The sequence below is a fragment of the Argiope bruennichi genome, chromosome X1 (genome assembly GCF_947563725.1).
Source record: "Argiope bruennichi chromosome X1, qqArgBrue1.1, whole genome shotgun sequence".
Classification (NCBI taxonomy): Eukaryota; Metazoa; Arthropoda; class Arachnida; order Araneae; family Araneidae; genus Argiope; species Argiope bruennichi.
In genome coordinates this window covers 112,607,202-112,633,500 of record NC_079162.1, presented here as the reverse complement: position 1 = coordinate 112,633,500, position 26,299 = coordinate 112,607,202, and the positions used below count along the sequence as shown (strand labels likewise).

The window sequence follows — 26,299 nt, the reverse complement described above, 5'->3', positions numbered from 1 at the left end:
AAGTGTTGAGACGTCGCGCGGACATAAGTATTTAAGACGAAGAGACACACGTCCTAAAGGGGTCGTTGTAATATTAAACACTGAACGTTTCGGAAATCGTGCTTAGTTGTACTCATTATCTAAATAATGTGCATCAAAGACTTTCACAATTTGTGTACAGATCTTCCCTCTTACTTTTAAAATTTTCATGGTCATGGTCATTTGAAATAATTTTTTTTCCCATTTAAAATAAGCTGAAGTGATAAGAAAAAAAAAAAAGAAAAGAAAAAGGCTTGTGATCTAATTAAATTTAATTCTTCGAGGTTTCAGTTTCTTTAATATACTCACTCTTTTTCTTAATATTTTCTGACTTCATAAATAGTAACGTGTTACCTAGTGGATTTAACGAGGAATATATCAAAAGTAATCTGATAATTCAAACAGAAAAAACTAAATTGTATATTTTTAATTGGTAAAAAAAAAGAACAAGAAATAAACGGAATTGAATTTTAAATCATGTATGTACCAATCTAAATGTTTTAAAACTTTTTCGCAATCTAATAGCAAGTTTTTTTTCTCTAAGCATTCAAAAAGCAATGTTATGATAGAAAAACCATTGATTAAGCATATTGTGACATAATAAACACATTAGAAAAGCAGCAAAATCATTAGATTTTAGATATTCGTGAGAAAACTTGTGAAGATTAAACTCAATATAATATTAAAATAATTAAGATTTCATTCCAAGTCATCCTATATTATGAAATTCGCTGTACCAAATTGAAGTTTTGCAGAAAAGCGAAATTTCATACGTAATATTAATCCAAATGAAACCAATTAATTTTGTTTGTAGTGAATAAAATTAAACAGGAAAATTATAATACTACAAGTGAGATCGAAAACTAAAATTACATCACAATTAATAAAAAAAGTAAATTGAAATTTTAGAAAACTTATAACACTGTTTCGCTACTTAAAATAACACCATAACTCGGAAGAAAGTGATATTGACTACTGAATATGTTCATATTACATAAAAGATGGGGAAATGTTATCAAATTATATCATTAAAAATTCAGACAAACGGGATAATACTGAGAAAAGAAAAATTAATGATTTACTCGTACAGAAAATGAGAAATAATAGCTACTGCGGCATTTGAGGTAAAAATATCGTCGATAAAGAAATTAATAACGCAAATATATATAAAAAATGTTTAAAAAAACAGGAAATATTTTTTTTTTAGTATTATTGTTGTCGTTTTCATCTAGTATAAATATGAAATATAACAATTTTTCTCTGATTTCCTTAAAGAGGAAGTCATGTATAGCTAAAATTCATATTAGTAAGCATTTAAGAAAAAAATAAATAGTTTTTTTAAAACTTTGAAGCAACAAAAACAAAATTTTACTTAATGCCGCAATTTTTGAAAAAAGAAACGATTAACGAAAAAACGAGAGAAACATTTTAGTATGCGCGTTTGAACTTCTCATCTTTTAAAAAAACAATTTTTGCAGAGATGCACAAAGGACTAAAAAATGAAACAGAAATGATATAAATTATTTACGAATAGATTAAGGATCTATACAAATGTCATGAGCCCTAATAAATATCTTGTTTTTTTGTTAGTCGTTTCTTTTTTAAAAACTGTAGCATCAAGAAAAACAAAATTACTTAATGCTACAACTTTTTAAAAAGAAACGACTAACAAAAAAAACATTTTTGTATGCATGTTTAAGAGCTCTCATCTTTTTATATTTTATTTTTAAAAAATAGTTTTTGTAGGAATGCACAATGGGCTAAAAAATGAAATAGAAATTAACATGAACTATCTACGAATATATTAAGGATCTAAGCAAATGCCATGAGCCTAAATAATTCTTATAAAATTATAAATAAATGAAATTTTATAAAACTTACTTCAGACTCTTATAACGAAGTTTTAAAGTTATCATCTAACAAGGAGAAAAACAGTAAGATTTAAAACACGAGCAAAATTCAACCAGAGAAACTGCATGGAACCAACCCAATATCTAGTTTAATCTAATTTTATACCCAACCCTTCCACTTGACCACAAACTAAAGCAAATGCGGATAGAACAACACAACGGGACTTTCATTAAGAAGAAAAAACAAAAAAGCAAAACGCGCGCCACTACTGTACTTATTGTTGGATACTAATACACAAAGCTGCCGCATTGTGTTTTCATAAGCGGGGTTAACTCATAAGTAAGAAAAAGCATTTTTTCATGTTAATATTACTCGAGATCACAGCTAATTATCGTAAATATATAAAGAATAATCACGGTAATTGCCTATTTTTGGCACATTTAAAGAACAGAAAAAGAAAATTATTCATGAATTACTAATAAAAGAGAAGAGGCTATTAAATATTTTAAAAGTTTAGCCCGTGTTTTATTTTCTTAATTTTTTTTATTTTTTATTTTAAACAATTCTTACACCAGTGACACATAAAAATTGACAAATTAGTTTCTATTTCTGGAAACGATTTCGAAGTCAAGGGCAATTCATTCAGTTTTTTTTTTTCTCTACGGCCCCTGAAGTTTGAAGTAATTCAAGCAGTATGCATAAAAAATGAGCAGCAATAACAATTGGCGCAATTGTAATGCAGCTTTCACTAACATTTCTAGAAATGCATAAATAAAAGAAAAAAAAATATACGTCAGCATTGAAAATTGCTTTACCCATACAGAAAAACAATCGCAATTAAAATTTACGAAAGAGACCACAAACTCTTAAATTCAACCATTATTATCACATTCAACAATTCAATAATTATGAACCCACATAAATTCAATTATATTTTAATTTTTATGCAAAATAATTTTCGGAACTTTTATTCACACAACTAAAACATAAATTTTTGTTATAAATATTGGATAAGTAATACAAATAAGAACCAACGGGAGTGGTCCTCCAGAAACTTTCTCGCATACTTTCTAATAAAGGTGAATTTTGTATTTCAGACGCGTTTTTTTTTTTTTTTTTTTTTGTCGAACCGATTGAAGCCAAAATTTGATACTCAACTACAATTGCAGTCACAAAATCCCATACCAAATTTGATAAATTTGAGTCATTGCGTTTTTTGAGTCATAGCATTTACATGCTTCTGAAAGTACGACTGACAGACGTTCAACTCTTTGTTGGATTTAGCTCAAAATTTATTAGGTGCCTGACTACATTACAGATCTTAAATCTGTATACCGAATATTAGAAATCTAGCTCTCTTCGTTTTGTTATCGTGTTAATTATATTCGAAAAGCCGGACAGACAGACTTCCTCTTACAGATTTTACTCAAAATTTGATAGAAATCTACAAAAGTGCTGTAAAGACCGAATTTCATCGTTCTAGTTCAAAGCGTTTTTGGGTTATCTTTGTCACAGACAGACGATCAGAATAGACATAATGCCGAAAATGTGTTTTCCAAACTCAGGAAGGTCTGAAACGTGGAGATTCGTCGAATTTTTTGACAATTACAATACTCTCTCTACAATTCGTTGACGAGAAAGTAAACCTTTATGCAGGTTTTTGTATAGATCGAAATAGATTGGATTTCTATATAAAGTTTTTTAAACTGGCTGCTGATTTAAATTTATGATCTTTTTTGTATCAATTTTGTTCCTATACTTTTCATCTTAAGTGTAAAATTTAGTCTGTTTCTTCAATAAGATTTTTTTTTTTTTCAAATAGCAATTTGAAGTCTGCGTATCACAAGAACAGCCTACATGTGCCTACTGCGCTCTGCTACTTGACACGGAAACGAATTACACTTATTTTCACTCAGATAATCTTTTTTTATATAATCACCATAGTGGAAATAACATTTCTATTAGCCTCCGCCCCGTTTAAATAAAGGTCTAATATATAACATCAACTATCGAACAGATAAACAATATTATGCTTTTTGTGATAGATATTTGAAATATCATTGTGGACTAAGTGCAAATACTGATTGAAAAATTCATTATAAATATATTATTCTAAAATAAAAATCTAAAAAGAAATATTTAAAATTCTCTGCTACTTTCACCAGAACTCTATAAACTCGTTATTGCTAAGATGAAGATATTTTCTTTATTTCATTTTTTTTCGATAAATTTCCCAAAGAGATAATCAAACTTTTCCATATTCCCTGATTAAAAAAAAAAAAAAACTCATTAGGTTTGATTAAAATTTTGTTTTTTTAGAGTAAAAGAGGTTTCCCACATTTTATGGAATTCTTCATGATTTAGTGCGATTTTTTTTAGTAAATTTTATATTTTCTTTTTAGAAATATTTGTTATTACTTTCAAGTAATTTTGATAACAAATACCATTCAGCAAGCACAAAGAAAAAATTCGCAAATAGCTTCATATTTTCGTGAAAAAATATATCATCATTTTTCAATGGCAGGACTTAAAATGTGTTACATCTGTGATGGGCGGTAATATATACAGAATTTGGCTGGCTTCACCATCAATTTTCAAATTACATACAGAAATTATTAATACATTTTTCAGGTAATTTTATTCTCATCGAAACATTTTAATGTTCAATGCATTTTTTCAGGTAATTTTATTCTTATCGAAGGATTTTAATGACTAATACATTTTTCAGGTAATTTTATTCTTATCGAAACATTTTAATGTTTAATGCATTTTTTCAGGCAATTTTTTTCTTATCGAAGGATTTTAATGATTAATATATTTTTCAGGTAATTTTATTCTCATCGAAACATTTTAATGTTTAATACATTTTTCAGGTAATTTTATTCTTATGGAAGGATTTTAATGATTAATACATTTTTCAGGTAATTTTATTCTTAGCGAATAATTCTAATATTTAACACATTTTTTTTACGCAATTTTATTCTTAGTGAAGCATTTTAATGATTAATACATTTTTCAGGTAATTTTAATTCTTAGCAAAACATTTTAATGGATAACAAAGCACGTTTATCATTTTTCAACTCTGACATTGGAGAATAGAAACACTCCAAACGGATTTACCTTAATTAAAAATCTGGAAGAATTCATCACTACGACACAGAAGGATATTGAAAAATCTTTATCAAATTTTGAAAAAAGTATTCTTTGTACAATGTTATTAAATATTCAACTCAAAAAGTGAGAAATTCGTCCGAAGCATCTGACAAACTTTGATTATGGATCTACCACACAGTTGTTATGTAAATTAAAAACAACTAACTGACCTAAAACCGGTGCTTTAATATTACAGAACAAAATTTTGAAGTCAGAAACAGAAAACGACAAAAACGATTTGATTTTTAAATTTAAATACTTAATATCATTGAACATCAATTTCAAAGAAATAATGCATTTGTTATATATATATATATACATGTGTGCTATTTAGTAAATAATCAGTACAATTATCCATCAAACCACTACTTTATTTCTTTTCTTCATAAACAGGGACAGCTTGCACCTTTTAATACGATTATAAGAATTTTTTTTATCGTGCCATGACCAGAAAGATATGCAGCGTTCTATCAGCGTCGGTTAAAAACAGAAAAAGGGAGCGTTTGAATGCTTTTGAATTTTTATTTTACCACTTTATAAAGTATAATAATTATTTACCACTTTATAAAGTATAATATGTCAGACTGATATATGTTTCATTAGGTTGTTCACTTAGCTGTTACAATATTTAAAAAAACCGGACACGTTTCAATAATATTGAATACAAACGTCAATGCCAAGCTGTCTGAAGTTCATAACAGACAAATAAAAGAAAATAAACATTAATAAGATAAAAATATATTCACCTAAAATAATTCATTAACATATTAAAATGTGCAGAAATGTGAAATTAAATTGATCATCACCGGAACCCATTTAAAAAAGTGCTTGCATAATGTGCACTACCAAGGGCTACGAAATTCCTAAATCCGCCACTAATTTTGGCATTCTCGAGCAATACAGGATGTAATGTACTAATTGACCTAAAAATGAACTGAGTTATGGTGTTAACAAATCACAAAAATAAACACATTTCTAAGTAGAATAGTTTTTGCACAATAATTTTTTTTATAATTAGAGAGACACTTTGTATTCATCGTGCATTTTATAAAATCTAATTCTATTTTTTCTTACCCTTTTATTACGCCTTTAATTTATCAAATTCACTTCGAAAGATGTTTATTTGTTCGAAACAAAGCAGCTAATAAACACCATATCTGCACGCAGAATATCTTCAAACACATTAAAAGCCACTTGTTATGTCTGGTATTAATTACACCACCAAAAAATTTAACAATTACCACACAGTGAAACAAGCAGTACTTTTCAGGATGGTAGCAATGCATTCTTTAAAGGAGGGGGGTGGGAAGACGCAAAGATGTGCTATTGTCTTAATTCAAACATGAATGGCAAAACAGAGAACACAACAGAATGCATTGAATATACTCTACGAAAAATGAATTTAAGCTATGCCATTCTGTTAGTGAAACATATGTTCAAGTAGCTTCAATCTTTTTTTAACTAAACAATTTTATAAAGAAATAAAACAAAACACTTAAATAAGAACAATCAATCAGCACGTTTTTCATTTCTAAATTTTAAGTGTGGGGATATATATTATGACCTGGAGGAAATGGTAGTAGTAACAGATACTGTTTTGAGCAAACTGAATTCCATTACCAAAGAAAAATTAAATCGTTTAAATTAAACATTTTCAGATGCCATTTTTGATAAAGTTCGCTCTAACTCTAAAAGCTCATCCCTGCAGTAAATAGTCAAAATCATGCTCATGAAATTCAATTTACTCATTTAATTCGACAAAAAAGTGAATAAAACTATTTTAAGACTTCTTATACAAAACATTTTGGTAATAAACGTATTTCTTCCTGTATTTGCTCATATATTGTCTTTAATAATAGAGATATAAATACAGACTCCACCCGTAGTTAACAATGATTTAATTCAAAATACAAATAGTGTTCCAGCTTAAGACAGCCTACAAACTTCAATAAAATAACATGAATGGATTGAAACATCAATATGCATACTAAATTATACAAATTGAAATACAAATTTTACTAGAAGTTCAGAAAATTCTTTTTGCATAAAAAAAGGGGGAAGAGAGACCATAAGTAAGTGGAAGTATACTTTCTACTTTCCTACACTAAGGACAAACTACTACCTTACGGGATTTAACTACTTTATGGGTAAATCTTCACAATAAAAAAGTAAGTGACATACAAGCCAGCTAAGGGACAGTGAAAATGATCCTTATATATTTAATTTTTTTCTATAGCAGTGAAAAGTTGTCCGGGGAAAATTACATCTAACTAAATAAAAATATTTTCATGCCAATTTTTTAAAAAATTTATGTTTGAAAATATTGCAAAGTTAAACAAATCCAATGATTAAGAGTAATATGATCCAATTTTGTTTATCGCGGAAAAAAAATTGCCAACTTTGATTGTAACTCATTATTTAACCATACAACAGGATGGTCTAACTTTGGACAATTAATCTTTCAACGTATCACAAACTTATGACTCATTTTGTACTAATATACACTTACAAGTATATTCGTACAAGTACACTAGTTGATGCGATTAAGCATGTATGTGCATTTTAATCAGTATTAACTAAATAAAAAAAAAGAGTAGAATTCAATTTAAATAAATTATAAAATAGTTTTTAAATTTAGGATATTTTATAGTAATTATAGAATATATGACAGAACTTTCTCAAAAATTATAGGTGATTAACTAATTTCATAAACATTATTTAGAAAAACTGAACGAACTGTAACCATTTTATATTCTTCAGAATTTCCTGTAGTAACATATCCCTTATAATTTTTTTTAAAAATTTGGTTTTCGATTTATTTGTAAAAAGTATCAATTCTTGTAAGGTTGGAGTTTTAGATTGTTAAAATAAACGCAGAAAAAACTTCAACCTTCCTTTAGTTTTCCAATTTTTTATTTTGTCTCATTAAATTATCTAATTTTGAAATAAATACCATTCGGACTTCAGAGTTTTTTTATTAGGTATTTGTTGATGAAACAAAATAACACCACTCGAAAATACTCTAGCAAAATATGTTGTTTGTTTGTTTCTTATCGCACTTGCCACTGACAAGCCCGCTGTTACGAAGACAGCGATTTAAGCCTGAGGGGAACGTCTCTTATTTTTTATAGTAGCGCCAACTAGGGCCAAGAGTACGACTTTGCTACTCACGCATCACTCATTCGCTTGCACAACCCCTTTTTACATGAGGGCACATTCACACATCTCACAGATAGAACAACAGAAGAACAACCATGCCCAAAACCGGGACTCGAACCCGGGACGCCCAGATCACGTGGAAGACGCGCTACCCCTATGCCAGGACGCCGGCAGCAAAATATGTACATTGATGAATGCGAGTTAACTTAAAGGACAATAAAAATATAAATAACTATTAATATACGGGTTTCAATCGCGTGTTAAGTTTCACCACTTCATATAAGCTTTTAATAAAGATTTGAACAAGTCAGGTTGCGTATGTTTCGTGAAAATAATCAATTTGGATTAGCACCTTTACTAAGAACGAGTAAATTCGTTAGAAAAACATTCATTTTATTTAAATGGCTAGTTCCATTAAAAACTTTCCAAGATTTTTGTTAGTTTTCCTGATTTACAATTTTTATGTTTAATTATCAGCAGAGTATCAGGAAGACCAAGCCTAAGCCAGTAGTTTTTCTTTTTCTTTTCTTTCTTTCTTTTTCTGTTTTGTAAAATCGCGTTTTTTTCCGAGAAAATATTTAGATACGAATCACATAATGATCACATATGAATATTTTTTAATCTTACCTATATATAAACTAGTAATTTAAATAAAAAAAATCATGAATGCACTTAGTTTAACGTGTTATTTGAAACAATCTGCTATATTATAGCATTCATTTTATAGTTTATCTATCATTACTTATATTTTTGAACTTACACTTAAATTTACCATGGTGAAATCGGGTCCGAGATGGCGCTATGTGACTTTGTCAACACACACACACATATGTGGGATAGATTTAGCCCCAGGAGATGGCAACACGCATGGGAGTGACGTGTTGGCGCTCGCTTTTCTCCGTTACATGGGGAGAGTTTAAAGTACTTCACGCTGTACGAAGAAAGCGATGTTATGATACCGATTTTTTTTTTTAATTTGTGTAAAAGGCAGCCAGCCTTCCTTTCTCCTTTCATTATTTCTCCTTCATATTATTTTAAGTATTGTACTCATCCTAAATGTTGTGACAGTCCCTTTAATTGTTAATTAAAAATATTTAAAAAGATCAAATTCTCGTTATTATTGGTTCTGGGATTCTCACACGCACGCACGCACACACACACGCATGCGCGCACGCACATACGAATTGCTCGTTTAAAGTTGTAAGATTTTTATTGGAGCACGGATGTTTATCTCAGTTTGTTTAGGTTCTGCTTGGACTGATAGCACCATTTCTTGGGCTCTTGATAATTAGTTATAAATTTTTTTTGGGTGTAAAATTGCGTTCTTCCTCTTCTTCTTTTTTTTTTTCAAAAAAGACACGTATATAGATAAATTTAAAAAGCGAAACCTTATCTAAATATAAAATTTGAGTCAAATTGTTAGAGCCATTTCCGAGATATACGAAATAAATATGCATACAAGAATTGCTCCTTTAAAGATTTAAGATTTAAGCACAATGTTCTAAGACTTCCAGTATACCAGAATATTACTGCATTTCAACATTAACATGAATTATCTACGACAATGTTTCTTTAAGATTTCTTATTGTAACTGTGATCCCAAAAATTCCTTCCGCTGACCACTTTTTAAGAAAAGATTTCTATGCGACCCGAAATCCATTTATATAAATGAAACAACATCAACTTAAGGGAAATAAGAAATCAAAGGATCTTTTCCACATCCATATTGAAGTACTTTACAACATTTAAAAAATTATCAAGGCAAGATTCACAAATGAACAAAACAATATTTGTTTATACCTGCATTACAAAAGAATCTTGGCTAAAAGTATGCCTCTCTCGATTATTTATGGTTGATTACCCTAACGATTGCTTGACCTTCAGGCAGAATTAATGAGGAATATTAATAATAAATATTTACTTGCCATATATTTGCATTGCCATGTGATTTTAAATGTTAATGAAATTAATTAAATCGAAATGATTTCCATAATCATTTTTGCTGATATTTAAGAAACACAATTAGAGATTACCTTTTATGTAAATCTGCAAAACATTAAAAAAAAAAAAAAAAAAACCTAAATTTCTCACGATTTCAAGTAAGGATATAATCGATAGTGCAAAACGTTTTGGTTAAAGAATATAATACGATAGAATTATATTCTTTAACCAAAAGAATATACATGTTCGAATTATAATACGATATTTTTCTTCTAGTGCACAAAAGTAAATTCATCTTAAAGTGAGAAAAAAAAAAATTTATCATTAGTCAGTTAAAAATAATTAATGTTTATCTTTTTCAGTCTTTAACATGTTATTTATTTCTTTTTATTATGGCAACAGAATATAAGCAAAGTTTTTCAACGAAAGAAATTAATTAAAAACATTTTTTATGAGAAATATAAAATTGCCGAGCTTTTACACCACATATATATCTACAGACACCATAAAAGTATTTGTACTGCAGTTTGAAATTTAATATTCAATTATAATAAGCTTTCAACATAGTTCATGTATATGAGTTCGGATTGATAATAATTAACAATAAAACTGATAAATTCGGATATTTTAGTTCAAAGCTTAATTATTTTGTGCATATCAGTTCAAAACCAAAACTGTATGTACTCGCGAAGTTCCTATCTCAAAATGACATGACCAAAAATCTGACTTCATTTCCTCAAAAGCTAATATTATTTTAAGATATAAAACTGTGGCAAAATATTAAGTTTAAAAAAGATACAAAAAACCATGAAAGTTCCTTAAGAAATAAAATATTATTTACTGAAACTGTACCTTTAAAGAAATTTGTTGTAAAATTAGAAATATGCATCTTCAAGCACTTTTTCTCTTTTTTATGAATTATTTTTCAAATGAAACAGCATGTGAATTTATGAAGAGAAGAAGAGAGTAAACACTGAAATTTAACTTGGAATAAATTTATGTAAAATAAGTCTTTTGAGAAGCATACATAAATAATTTTAAAGAAATGAACAACCGAACATTAAGCATTCTTAAAAATAAGAATTTTCAAGCATAATCAAAAGAACCCAACATAACACAGGATATCTACGATTTAGATTTTCCTATACGGACGAAACTAATTAAATTAAAATTGTCGACTCTGTTGAAACTGCCCCTTCGACAGATAATTAAACCTCATCAAATGAGATATTTAGAAAAAAAAAAAAAAAAAAAAAAACACCGATTTATTCGGTAATGAAGTTGAAATTTTTATCAATCGCAGACACAGCAAACATGAATATAGGAGAGAAATTTTAAAGCATGGAGATACAGGAACTATATTTTGACAGGTAAGAATGCTTTCCAAGATGAAAAATTGGATTTTTATTGCAGGTATACAAACGATAAAAGAGAATGGCGTTTAAAGATAATGAAAGATTAGAGGACAGGAAATCCTTATTGGAATTTAGGACTGTGAAAAAATAAAGCAAAGTGTACAGTATCTTTTTATATAAATAAGGTCAACATAGTAACAACTTAAAAAAAAATAATAATTCTTAAAAAATAATAATCTTAATAATAACGAAGAGCTACATTCATACTACTATAAGTAGAGGAAAACATTTAAATGTACATAACGTTTTCCAATAAAATTAACTATCTATAAACTCTAAAGATCCTATAAGCACTATAGCTATTATAAATTTGACTTAACTTTGAAAAAAAAATAAAAGAATGCTAACTGTTTAAAACCCTATCTCCATTAATCTTTGGTGGTAATAATGCAAATACACATATAAAATATCGTATAGTGTAGGTAAATATTTTGTTACAGGAAATTAAAATTTTGAAACAAAAGAAAGCCAATTCGCACCCCCCCCCAAAGTGAGGGAATAAAGGTTTTGTTCTTCGAATTGTATTAAATATATCCCATTATACTCCCACAGATTAGTTTCAGAGCAGCCAAAGAATACAATATTGTTATAACATTAAGGCATAACATTATTCTTCATTTTATCAAATATAATAAAATTCATTTATTTTTTCTTAGTATGAATGGTTATTCATTATTATTCATCGCTTGCAAACGAAACAAAGTTCTTTTTTAATTACAAAGAATAACTGCCACAGATTATGTTATATTTTGGATAATATGAGATTGGATCCTTAAACTGTAACTATTCAGAATACGATTTTACAATCTATCCTTAAAAGACTTTGTTTAGTCTTAGTGGAGAATTATTTTCGTCAGCTTAGAAACAGATTACAGCAGGCACGAAGAAAGCCAGTCTTCATTTTAATTATTGATCGAAATTACAAAGGTCCATACTACCAACTGAAATTATTACGATAAAACGAGATTATGCTGCGTAAACAAGTGAATTGTTAATTTTCGCTTCACAATTTATAAGTCAGTCAAATATATGCATAAAATAAATATTTTGAAAAATAAAGACTATTTTGAAATGAAATAAGTTAATGGAAAGCTTTGTAATATTATCAGAATTTTGTTTGAAGTTTTAAAACAATTTAATAATGCAAGATGCTTTTCAATAATGAAATTTTTGAAAAGTCCACACATGATTTGGAAGTTTTTTTTAAAAATGTTTTTAGTGTTACTGTGATGATTAATTTTCATCGATAAAACTTTATTTTCAATTTTATAATTTGTTAACTTTTCTCAGGAAATAATAATAATAATAAAATAATAATAAAACACTAATTTCTTTAGATTGCACATTTTCATTATTTCATCCAAAAATAAGTATTGCATAGGTGTTATAAGACTTTTTTTATTCGCTTCATTGCCAGAAAAAGTATGTTTTGAAACACCATTAAATTTGATATGACCATGTATGCAATGATTATGTTTTAAAATATTTCCTGTAAATTTAATCATTTTGACTAGAAATATTGGAGAAAATTCAAATAAAATATTAAAATATAAAGTTTCAATAAGACAATAATTTTTAAAGGCATCCAATTTATTATTTTTGACTGAAGAAAATAAGAGACTAATGATGAAAGTACACAATCCATAATAAAGATAATTGTATTGAATAGATCAATAAATTTAGAAATGCAAAATACTGTTCAGAGCTTAAAATTTTAACAACCACACGACTCTGAGAAAGAATTACATTTCAAACAAAATTCCAAAAAACCATATTCTATCAACACTTAAATGATGTATCAAGATTATTCATTTCTGAACTTGTTTTATTCTTTTAATGCACTCTATAAAACGTGAAGATGTATATAAATTTTATAATAAATTTTTGGAACCAAATACAAAAGCTAAAAAAATTATACTTTAAAGACACTGAATACCCTTCAATTATTAAACAATTGAATACAGCTTCAGAAGCAACATTCAAAAGTTAAATAATTACATTTTTTGTACTACATTTGCTACTGCAAATTTTAACTAGTCTAAAGCTATTCGCTAATCTTTCAGTTAGCAGACAACATTTTATTATATGCAAACCTGTTTTGAAAACGTTTATTAATATTAAATATATAAAAGCTGCATTATAATATTTATGACAAATTCATTTACTCTAGGAGGATATTAATAAGCTAATAAGAATCAAGGTATTTAAAATGGCATGAAAAGTGCATTCTCAACAACGACAGATTCTATAGAGAAACCTTTAAGGTTTTCACTAAGCATGCGAAACTTTTGAAAAAACACACATGCATTAAAGGCACAATCATAGTACCTTATTTATGTAGAACACTTATATACAAATATTACAAAAGATAAGGGAAAAATACGGACATCAACATGCTTTATATGCATAAAAATGTAATGAAAAATGATGCATGCTTTAAAAAGTAATAAAAAATCGTTTAATGGAATGAGAAAGGATTTGCTTCAATCAAATTCATCAAATGAATCAGAAAAATGAACGGGAAATCATGCAACAAAACTTAAGACTTTTTAGAAAATTACAGACAAATAACAAGAGTCACATATTTCCAACCCCACCTATTTTTAGATGACTGATTTCGTTGAGAAGCAAGTAATGATTGCTGATAACTTGGTGGTTCAGGTCTTAGATTGAGTTCTACATCAGATTTAGTAATCCAACCAGAGCAGTCTGTCGCAGACGACATGCGACTATCAGGATACAAACTGTGATCACAAGAGGAAAATGACTCTTGTTTTTCCAAAGAAAGATGTCTTGTTTGAAGTCTGTAATTTTGTGAATTCGGAGTTAAGTTCTGAGAACTTTCACTTCTACTTGGTAAAGATTCACATGCAGTATACCATCTGCCGCTTTGTGGCTTTGGTTTTGAATGCACATCTTGAAAGTAACTATCTCCAGCTGAAGGATAAGTGCGATGTTTGGCATGTTTCTTTGTATAAGGAGGTGGATACCTTAATACAAGTCTTTTAGGAAGCTCCTCTGAGTAAACAATCCTTTTTTGCACACTCTGAGATACAACTGTATACCCGCACCTCGAAAAACACTTTTCACTTACAGGAACGTCCGGTTTGGTAGAAGGCGGAAAAAGTTGCTTATGAGATAAAGCAGGATTAATTGGCATTGTCAAATCAGTTTGTGTTTTGGCAGTACATGATTGAGGTACCTTTCTTTTCTTATTTAAAAATGGTTGAGAGCTGCAAACAGAAAAGAAGTTTCCAGAAGTATCTTCATAATCTTCTTCCAAAAGAATAGACAGTTTGCGAGGAAACACACATTCTCTGTTGAGAATGAAACTATATGTGAATTTGGAGATAAAAGTAATTTATACGAATTTATCATTTAAATTATTAGATTCAATAAAAAGAAAATCATTAGTTATAAAGTAATGAAACTTTAAAGTTCAAAAAAGGAAGAAATTATAAAATGAATTCAGAAGACAAATTCAAACCAAAAAGGCTAGAAGGATAAAATATCAGGCAAAGTAATGCTAATGTTAAGAAATGTGAAAGGCAATCCCTTAAAAACAAGGATATAGAAACAAAAATAAAATGGCAGTAGATGAAAATATTCAAAAGAAAAGAAAAATAAATAGATATAAATTTGTTTATCGATTTCAATAAAAAAAAGAAAAGAGAATAAATAATATAGGAGACATTACTATTAATGATTTATTATGGAAGAAATACAATTAAAATTACAAAATTATACCTACAGAAGTCAGAACTGCAATGGAAAAAATGTTAGATGCATAGATGAATTGAAATTAAATATGAAAATCTTTGAAAGAAAACAAACAAAATTATAAGGACCAAAATACTACTAAGTAGTCGGTCAAGGGCAAAAGATATGTATTCACAGGCTTTTTAAAAACTTAAAAAAACCTGGATACTTCATATTTTAAAATCAAGATATTTGTATTTAATGCCCACAAAAACCTGAAAGAAATGCTTTTAAAGAAATACAGTAAAATAAAATCCAAAACCATATCGATAGCAATCAGACTAAATGATTCAATTCTTAAGCAAATTAAAATTATTTCATGAATTCTTTTCTTTTCCACCTCCATTAACATTTCTCAATAGCATTTGAAAATTTTCATATTTTGTGTTCTGTAGAGCAGCAGACCAATAAAAATTTTTACATGTACAAAATGATGTTCTTATAAAAAAAGTGCTTAAAATTCTTTACTAACAATTTTATACAAGTACATATATCTTTCTTTATGAAATAGCAGGTTCAGCAGATTGAGACATGAAAATAGATCAGGTGTTTTCCCCCTTATTTATTTATTCAATTAATTTAATGTACTTAGATATGAATGAAAATGTTTTTCAAAGCTATCGCCTCCAACAATAAAAAAAAAAATCTCAAAATTAAAGAGGAACACTAGAAATGCTACAATCCTATTCGTGTTTTCAAACTGCCGTCTAACAAATATATAAAGCTCCATTAAAATGTCTACAATACATACAAAAAAGAATAATAGATACCAATATATATTAAGAGGAATATGAATAAATTCTTTTCTAAAAATAACATTAAGCAATATCAACTTCTATTTTGCAGTAAAATTTACAGTAAATGACTTTTTAAAACTCATTTCAGAATATTTCAAGATACAAATACAAATTAAAAACAAAAAGAGAGTTTAAAAAGAACAAAACAAAGAAAATAAAACAGAAAAACAAAAAGAAAGTTTTCTTCAATATGTTTGTACAAAAACAGGAACTAGTAACAAGTTCATCGATGATATTTAAAAGCAATAATTCTCAGGAAATAAATATGTCTATCATTTAGCTTTCTATTAATTGACAAAAACAGATTTAAACATTCTATTTTTCAATTATTTAGTCTAGCCTATATTAAAGTTTTAATAAAATTTCATTCAGCTAACTGGCTTTTTAGATCATAAAGTCATAATCAGAGGCAAAAATGAACTGCTGTAACTTATTATTAATTAATATTAATATTTTAGATTTACAAGTTAAAAATTAAAAAAAAACCCTTCTAATAAGATGATTAATGGCTAGCAGAATTCCATAAAAAAACTATCATTTTATCAAATCTATTAATTTTTTTATATTTTAATTTACTTTTTACAAAGTGGTATTAGAAATAGAAAATCGTATCCATAATGCAACTTGAATGTAATGAAATAAAATCGCCAAAAATGTTAAAGAAATCGATGATACTGCTAAATGGAATTTGATATGAAATATGATGTACTTTAAAGCATTTTTGAAACTGGATATAACAATCCAAAATATTACTAAACTGAAAAAAAATAGGTATAAAAAATCTAAAAAACACCATTGAAATAATGTGAACAATTAAACTACTCGATAATATTGAGGAGAAAAATAAAATTCTGGAAATTAACTAAAATAGTAACTGAAATTATGGACACATTGGTCTTTAAAAATAAAGAAAGTAATAAAGCAGTTATTTATGAAATGACTAAAATTAATTTAAAAAAAAACAGAATTACTCTCATGTCGGAAAAATAAAATTAAATGTAAGAGGTAAAAAAAAAAGACTTACTTGACATCATCAAAAATGCTTTTATTTTCCATATCAAAACCTTTGGAAACAGATGAGGAGGCAAAAGAGGTATAACTTGTAGATTGATGATCAGACAAAGTATGGGACATTTCATTTTTCTGATCCACTTCACACATGTCACTTTGAACCTGCTTCATTTCTGCATGTTCATTTTCAAGTTGGGCATCTATTAATTTCGGATTACCGTCTTTTACTGCTGATAAGAAGCTATTTGTTCTATGACGTGGGTAAGTATGGTCTTCAGGTTCTCTGTGAATCTCACATACATCAGTTATTAGAAATGTTTCAGGAATGGCACCGCAAGGTGTTATTGGTGGGGAAAAAACGCTTTTGTTTAAAGAATGAGTCGACTGAGCTGACAAAACTCTGTCCGTGTCAGTGTGGTCTATGAAAAACGTTGCACCTGAGAGTGGTTCAGTTTGTGTTGATTTTGTGACTGCTGGATAATCTATTGGAAGAGTAGGGCATGACAGTGATGTATAACCACAATGCATAGGCGTAGATCTGTGACTTGTGTATGAGCTGCTGCTTCTAAAAGGGGAAAAATCATACAATGGAAGCAAAAAAGGAATAAAAAAAAATCTCACATATTTATATAAATAGGAATGAAATAATATTTTTTGAAAGTTTATAGTCTTAAGAGAATAAAGCAAAATATTATACTCAAACTGGAAATTTGTACATTTAAAGATACAGACTCTTAACCCACTATGTTTCAAGAAATGCAGTATATAAAGGGCTTCCATAAAGAATTATCTAAACCAAATGAAATTTCATGAACAATAAATAGTAACCTTACTTTTTTCAAAAGCAAAAGGAAAACACGAATTTGAGATACCAGATATGTAATTTCTCATCAAATTGTGTACAACAAAATAAGATAAATAAATCAGTTAGCAAACACTTTCTGAAGATCAAGATGAATTAACATTTTCAGGAGGATCGGTAGGTACAATATAATGTACCACAAAATGTTTCAAAGGACTAACTGTAGTTTCGAATTAAAACTGAGTTTTAAAAATTAAAAGAACTGGAATGAAAAGATTTTAAAGAATGTACAAAATTTTATTTCATGAAAGCAGTTAAAGTTTTCACCAAATGCATCATCTTTACAGAGTATAAATTACTAATTTTGCAGTATTTAATATAAATTTCCAATTTTGCGATTCATAAATTGACACATATGATGAAGTAAAATTTACAAAGCAAAGATAATGGAAGAAATTTCAATACATTGTTTTCTTCTTACAAAAACTCCGATAAATATCACTCAGAGATGAGACAAATAAATTAAACTGAAAATAAGACGTTTCTTAAAATAGTTTTGCAAGGAAAATATGAATAACTTAATCGCACCATGACTGTCATTAAGAAAAGCATAAAATTGAATGTTTAAGAAATATTCGTAATCATCATTTAAATGTCTATAAAAAAATTCAGAAATGTTCATAATTTTAAGAAATGAATAATTTGTACAATCAAGAAATACTAATATGTCTATATAAAATACAGATTATGAAAACACAGTCTATTAATTTTCAAGAATAAACTATCACACTCTTAAAAATAACTATCATTTAAAAAAAAAAGTAAAATCTTGAATAAAATCCACATGCTTGGCAGAATCACATTATACCCTCACTACTGAACATTATTCTTTGAAACGAAAAAAAAAAAAAAAAAAAACTATAGGAATTTCAAGAGAAATAAATAAAGAGAAATAAATTGTATCCAAAACGAAAGAGAACTTCTAAAGTACAATCTTAATGCGTCAAGCTCTCATTACAATAAAGTGAAAAATTAAATTATAATGAGATTGCACAACATTAACTTTGAGCTTTCACGTGTACTGTTTTCACGAATGCCTCGTTATTTCGCCATTTTTTAGGAGGACAAGAATGAGAGACTATATTGTGCATTTGGCTATCTTTCACATTCCAAAAATAGAGAAAAAACGAATTTGTAAGAAAATGCGAATAAAATTAGCATATTTATTTACTGATACATATGATATAGATTCTGATACTGAGATACTGATACATACCATATTACAGAGCAAATCATACTAGTTGTTCAGTATTACGAAAGGTACCAAAAACTAAACGCTTTTATTCATCAACAGATGATTTTATCGATGAGGAAATGCGTTTTTTGATTTGTACAAATTACCATTTAATAGACTGTTTAAAATTTAAGCATCAGCAAAGTTTAATTTCACATAATTTTGATTTATTACTTGCAGACGCAACACACAGCCGTAAAATTTGAATTTTGTCACTCGCCTGACAAGCAAGACATGAATCATTGCACAGCTAGTCGAGAATAGATAGACTATTCAAGTATGGATTAAAAAAAAAAAAAAAACATATCGTAACCTATTATGTATGATCTTATGAAAATTTTTTGTCCCAAAATTGAAATCAACCATGAAAAGTCAAAGATCTGAAACAACAGAAGAGAAAGAAAAAATTCGCCTCGAGAATAATTAATAATGGATTTCCAGGGGCCATTCCAACAATGGATGCCATGTTGAAAATGATGCAAAAGGAAAGGAGGCAATACACATTAAAAATAACTCTTAAAAATTATTGATTTGTTTAACAAATTCGATTTTTTTTGGGCCGATTATGTATAATCTAACAAATACATAATAGAAATTCATGCCATTCGAATTTTCCATAAATCTTAACTGTATATATAATTTGAAGTTCATTAACAAAGCTAGCGTAACACAAAATCACAAACAACAAATCCACAATGTGCCCAAGAATTCTTTCTTCAAACACCTGAGGGGTAGTACACAAGAAACAGAACTGTATCTGGTATAAAATCTTTACAATCAGCTGATGTAAGAAAAAAAGAAAGAAAGAAGCCAATATTTTCCTACATAAATTTGTAACGATACGAAAAGATAGCGTAGCAAATGTATAGAAATACTTGAGCACATGGTATCCATGGCATTGGTTTTTGTAGTCCACATAAAAGAAAGATTGTAGAACTTTTGAAAAATATCCCTAGTATAATGAGGGTTAATAGTACATGTTAAAGGAAACAATATCTGTGACAAAATCCAAGACAGCACTCTCTTCACACAGAAAAAAAAAAAAATTATACCTCTATGCAGATTAGCAATTATTATCAGCAAAGAAGTAAACTAACAGTAGATAGCCATAGAAAACTCAAAGTGGCGTGTGTGACTTTGCTCTACAACCCACATAAACAAAGAACCATAGTCTATGTTCAACTACAGTCTGTGTATTTTCTGTAAGCGGTTCAAGGTCACATTTTCTACTTCGTTATTGGTTGTCTGGTACCAGTAAAGCGGTAGAAAATCTGACCTTGAACCGCCTATTGAAAATACACAGACTATAGTCTCCAGCAACTAGTCCTAACAGTGGAGTTTTCAACACAATACACAAATTCTTTATGTAATAGTTGGATCACATGCCCTAAAAAGTCCATAGGACTCATCAGATCGAAGGGAGTGCAAAAACTAAGGCACGATTCTACTATATGAGATCAATAATAGGGAATATCTTAAGTTAAAAGTGTCTGATAGAAATGTCAGACATATATCCACTCTAGTGATGAGAAAAAAAATTTACAACTGACCAAGTAGAAAATACTTTAGAAATATCCAGAAAACAACACAATTTAGGCATTTATGCAAATATTTAAACTCTATATAACATTTTAGTTGTGTGCCAAGAGTATAATGACATTACATAATGAAAATTCCATAAACGACATTAATTATATAAATTCCAAAGAACTATGGAATTTACATAAATTTATAATTCTTGTATAGTAGAAAATAAGAGAAGGATCACAATAATTTATAAGTACTATAATCTGCTTGTAACAAATTGAAAAAGTTCACATAATAATAACTCCCAAGAGTTAAAATTTGTTTCTAATTAACAGAAATTTCTATTTGATACTGTTCCATTTCACTGTACAAAAGTCCAAAAACTGTTAAATTTCAATAATATCAAATCATTTTAGACGCTTTTTAATACAGCACTTTCGGGACCATGCCAGCGAGGAAGTGGAAATTTTACCGCATTATCGAATGTCAAACTGTAAGAATTGTTTAGTGGAAAAAACAAACAAACAAGGACGCCAATGTTTATTAAAACTTCTTATATTACATTACTCCTGTGATTCAGATGTCTTCTTCATAATATTACGGATTAAATACAAATTTATGACATCGTAAGGTAAAAAAAAAAATTAACAGATGATAGACACAGACAAGGATAAACACGGATTCGAACTTTGTTGACAGTGGCGCCACCTGGCGGTCAAACAGCAAAATGTACACAAAAAAAAATCCAAACGTGAGAATTTGACCAGTGCAGGATTACAAAATGTGTCGAATCAAGACTACCCGATTAAAGAACACCGCATTGCATTTTCCTTAAGAAAATAAATCAAAATACATACTTCTTTTTAATAATTTTCTTATTTAACAACTATTTCATATGCATCAGAAACACTATAATAATTTTTTTTTGTATATACTTGTAATATGTATAAGAATCTGCTCAGCCCTGACAAGCACCATATTATTTAAAATAAAAAATATAATTTTAATATAATTTTTTAGTTTTACTACACTTTTCAATTCCAGAATTTTTTAATAGGAAAACGGGTTTTATCAAAGCACAAATAAAAATGAATCTTACCGATTAGATCGATTATACAGACGAGCTAAGACTTGGCCATCAAAACTCTTGCATTGGAACATCGCATCTCCCAAAGTTCCCCCTAAAATTAGGATCATTCATAAGTTATATTACTTCTAAAATAAAATAAATTAATCAAAAATGAAAGGCATCATATAGTGTTTCAATAATATATATTAACTGTTCTATGTTAAATACAAAGTTTTGAATTTCACAACAGTTATAAAAAAAAGTTTGTAAATTCATAAAACGAAAAGAACTCTAAAACATACAACGAAAAACAAGTAATATGTAAAGTACTGATAGGTATGCTCTCCAACAAATCGCCACTGGATGAAACAATAAGATTGATTAAGTTTCAGCTTAGTTCTATAACGTTTAGCATCATCATCCCTCAAACTTTTCTCAAAAACTCGGAGATTTTCCTCTATAAAATTAGAACTGTATATCATAGGACAATTCGGCACACAAGAAATGACACCAATTTTCATTTTCTCGATTTTTTTTTTTTTTTGACATACTTTCAGACAGAAGATAGTACATAGGTTGATCATGAATTGTAATAGAAATTCAACTTTCAAAAAAATGTGAAAATTCATGTGAATTGATAAAGTTTTAAAATGTTTCCTTACTATCTTTCAGTTATTTAACACCATATAGCTTAAACAAGATGCATTTTAAAAAGTAAGTTCAAGTAAGGTGACAAAGAGTGGGATAAATGGTGTAAAAAAAGAAAATAACGATATCCAATAAGTGATTCATTATAATTAAATCTTAGTAAATCTAAAAAAAAAAAATAATAATGATTACAAAAAGATCATCAGAAACAGTAAGTAGGTGTCAACAAAATAGGTTTTATGTCTACATTTTGACAACAATGATGCATATACATAGACAAGTCGAATTAATAGGTAAATTTGTCAGAATGAATCACCAGAATCAAGAAGGTTGTAGGGGCTTGGAGAAGGTAGATTTCATTGCATTTGGGAGGAATTTTAGCCATTCTGAAGTAACTGGCAAAACATACTGCTTCTACTCATCGTTTATTAAGCTTGTATTGCAGTTTCAATTGAGCTGAAACCCCTTTCTACTATGCCATTTAAAGTCATGAAACCTTTGATTATTAGCTGCCCCTTAAAAAAAATCCAGGTTTGCAGACCAAATATCTGGATCGGAGTGTAAGGATTGAAATGTTGAAACTCTTTGAGGAAGTTGTATGTTAGTAACGTAATAAAGTAAATGACTTCTTTGTCCAAAGAAAAATTTTACAAAAATAAATGAAAGAATGCAATTTGTTTTAGTTTCAAATATCACCTATGAATCACAAGTTTATACAATGTAATTTTTGAAATATTCATCGATTTTTTCATAATTCATTAAAAAATTTAAACAACAGTAAATACTGGTTGGGGCCAACGATGTAGCATGGGGATATGAAACGAAATTTTAATATAACGATTAATTATGAATAAACAAATATATCAGATGGTATGTATTATGTAGTCATTTAAAGAAAAAATACCTGAAAAGGAAATTTTTAGGGAAATAAATAGATTTATTCCAACTCAATTGGTGTGTTACCTGATGCTGTAAAAGAAATTGTTTTTAAAACAATAATTTTTAAGAAACAAAATTGTGAAAATTTCATGTAATCATCTCTCAGCCCATGCTAAAGTTTTTGTAATTAATCGGAAAGAAAACTTTAAAAAAAATTAATAATTAAATAATAAACTAACTAAAAAATAACTAAACTTAAATAACTTATTTTAAATTTGACCAGTTAATTGTGAAAAGCAATAATATATAAATTTTTTGATTTTGAATTTTCGAAGATTCTGCTTGCCCTCTAATACTTTTTCTCATTTCCCATGAAGTTTTTCAAATTTCGTAATAAAAATCGCTCAAACTTTCTGGAAAAATAATAATTTCCTTGACTAAGAGTCTTGCAGTCTCGTTTAACTAGGCGTTTATTATGAAATAAGCCACACATAAAAATAACTTGCAGATGGCATTTAACTGCCAGTAATTTGATGGAACTGATATCCAATCAACATAGAATTATCTTTTTGAATCGAACTTTATCGCTAATAGCCATAGAGAACGACATTCAAGGTTCTGAACACAAAAGAGTGATTTAAGTTTAAAAAAAAAAAAAACTTATATTGAAGAGTTAGTCTCAAAAACCGAGGCAAGCACCTTTAGCGCCTGCGCGAAAAGTAGCTCTGAACAAGAAAAAGTCTTTTGCTCTCATGACCAAAAGAATTTGATGACTAAAGGTAGCGATTCGAGGAAGTTCAGTGAAGGACAGATAGTCACGGTCGAATGTCATGGTCAACGCATTTTGGAAACTACAAAAAGTGTTCTCGTGCTATTATAAATATCTGCAGAAACTGGATTAATAACGGCGCAAAAGCAATAGCCGCCAAAGAACTGGTCATTCACATCTCATCAAAGACACTGGGCTCCGCATATTGATAGTGCTATCGCTTTTAAGGTACACCAGTCGATTGGGTGCAAATTTCAACATTTGAGAGCACACAATTCAGAGGGTTCTGTAAGATATCGGATTGCATTATCATGGATTTATCAAGGTTTTTTAGCTAATTCGAAGTAATTTTCCTTCGAAATCGCAATAAGCATCTCTACCTCATCATTTGATCTGTTAGTGGAAAAAGTGCCGCTTGCTCGGGAAAAAAACTATTTCTTTTACATTATATTATTGTTAGAGCTAGAATTCATTGGTTACCAGGGGAACAACTATTGCATCAATATATGACAAATGCAATTAAGACGGTGATGTCTTAGTTATGTTCTGAAAGATAGTTCACATGGTCAGCCAGTGATTCTCAGACAGTATAATGAAAGATAGGATTAACGAAATGTCATTGCAGATAGTTTAATCAATTTATGTTTTTCTAAATGAAAATATACTGCACCAATCAGACAACCCTTTCCCAGCACAAGGACGAGTGTGTCTACATAATTTCCCCCTATTATCTTGGCCACCAAATTCTTTGGATATTAATCCAGTTGGAACATTTATGAGATATCACATTGGAGCTCCTGCGAGCTCACATCCATCACCATGAAATTTATGCAAAACTCAAGAGCCTGGACATTTGACGCATCTTAAATACAGACCAGGTGCAGCTCGTGTGTATGGACTGCAGCAACCGCAACTTTCTGCAGCATATAAATTTAATAACTCAATTATTTTGTTTTGCATATAAGATCCAAATCCATAAATATTGTAAAGAAATTTTTTTAGATGCTTCAAACGATACACAGGGGAAAAAAAAGTTTTTAAAAAAACCTACATAAAAATACAAAGTAAGGTAACTACGGAATTTTCCTTGAAAGAAAACTGTCCCAAATCTCCACCTACAGTTTTCTCCTGTCCCATTCATTGCATTTTCTCCCTGTTGTTGCATGTGCATTTATAATACTTTCTCTCTCTCTCATTCTCTCTTTTTATAAATACGACTTTTGAATAGGGTTGGGAGATGATCGAGCTTTATCATCATTATATATCATTTAACATATTTTTCGATATATCGTGATATCATTATATATTTATAGTTATTATAAGTTAAAAATAGCATCTCTTAATATACTGACTGATCAGAACGATTCCAAATAAAAAGAAGTTTCAATTTATATAATAAAAATCATTTTCTTTTGAATACAAAAATATTTAGAAATTAATTGTGTTAAAACTCCTTTAATAAAGTGTGTCAATGCCAAAGCCATGTCTGCATATTACAATTTATAATATTGCGCTTTTTCATTATAATAATTTTCAAACTTTTGCTCTTTTTACTGATGACTTAAATAAACTTCAGTTTCTTTTATTCTTCATTAAAAAAAAAAAAAGGAAAACGACATAATAATGCCTTTAATAAGTAAAATTAAGTAGTTTTAATAAATAATGAATTCAAAATCTGATCTCTTGAGAAATTAATTTTGCATATGAATTACATAAATTTTTATTCTTATTTTAATAGTATTATTGCCAGCTTTAATTTAATCATGCGCTAGAATTTTAACAATAGGTGTATTATATAACTAAAATTAATCATTCAATTTACTATTTCAAAATTCAAAGAGACGAAAAATAGTAATTCCGAAATGAGTAAAACATTAATAACAAATGTTATGGAGAGTAAACTTATTTACGGAAAAATGATGCAATACATTAAAAAATTTAGAAAAGGTCCTGATCATGTTCAAATAAAAGAAAAATATGCCATTATATATAATCATTAATATAAACTGAATAAAAAAAAAAAAAAAAACCAATGTTCAAGTACTACTCTATGTTTCTGAATATTAAAATTCTGGCTAATTATCTTTTATTTTTAAGTATACTATAAAAATTTTGTCATGTTATAAAATTTCAAATGAAATAAAAATATTAAAATTAAAATAAAACATGAAAAATTAAAATGAAGGGGGTGGGGGGTTGAAAAAAGT

The 26,299-nt window shown here is 28.4% G+C and overlaps 1 protein-coding gene across 7 annotated transcripts in view; it reads right to left on the bottom strand.

Moving 5' to 3' along the window:
- Positions 1-26,299, bottom strand: part of LOC129958375 (inositol 1,4,5-triphosphate receptor associated 1-like) — a 135,076-nt gene that overhangs the window by 61,135 nt on the left and 47,642 nt on the right. For 6 of the 7 annotated variants that reach the window (XM_056070825.1, XM_056070822.1, XM_056070824.1 and 3 more), the window contains 3 exons: positions 21,827-21,908; positions 17,118-17,669; positions 14,135-14,854 (listed from right to left, as the gene is read on the bottom strand). In XM_056070825.1, coding sequence (XP_055926800.1) covers positions 14,135-14,854; positions 17,118-17,669; positions 21,827-21,888 — 1,334 coding nt within the window. In that variant the 5' untranslated portion in view covers positions 21,889-21,908. The remainder of the gene's footprint in view (positions 1-14,134; positions 14,855-17,117; positions 17,670-21,826; positions 21,909-26,299) is intronic. The other variant, XM_056070826.1, reaches the window with a different exon arrangement.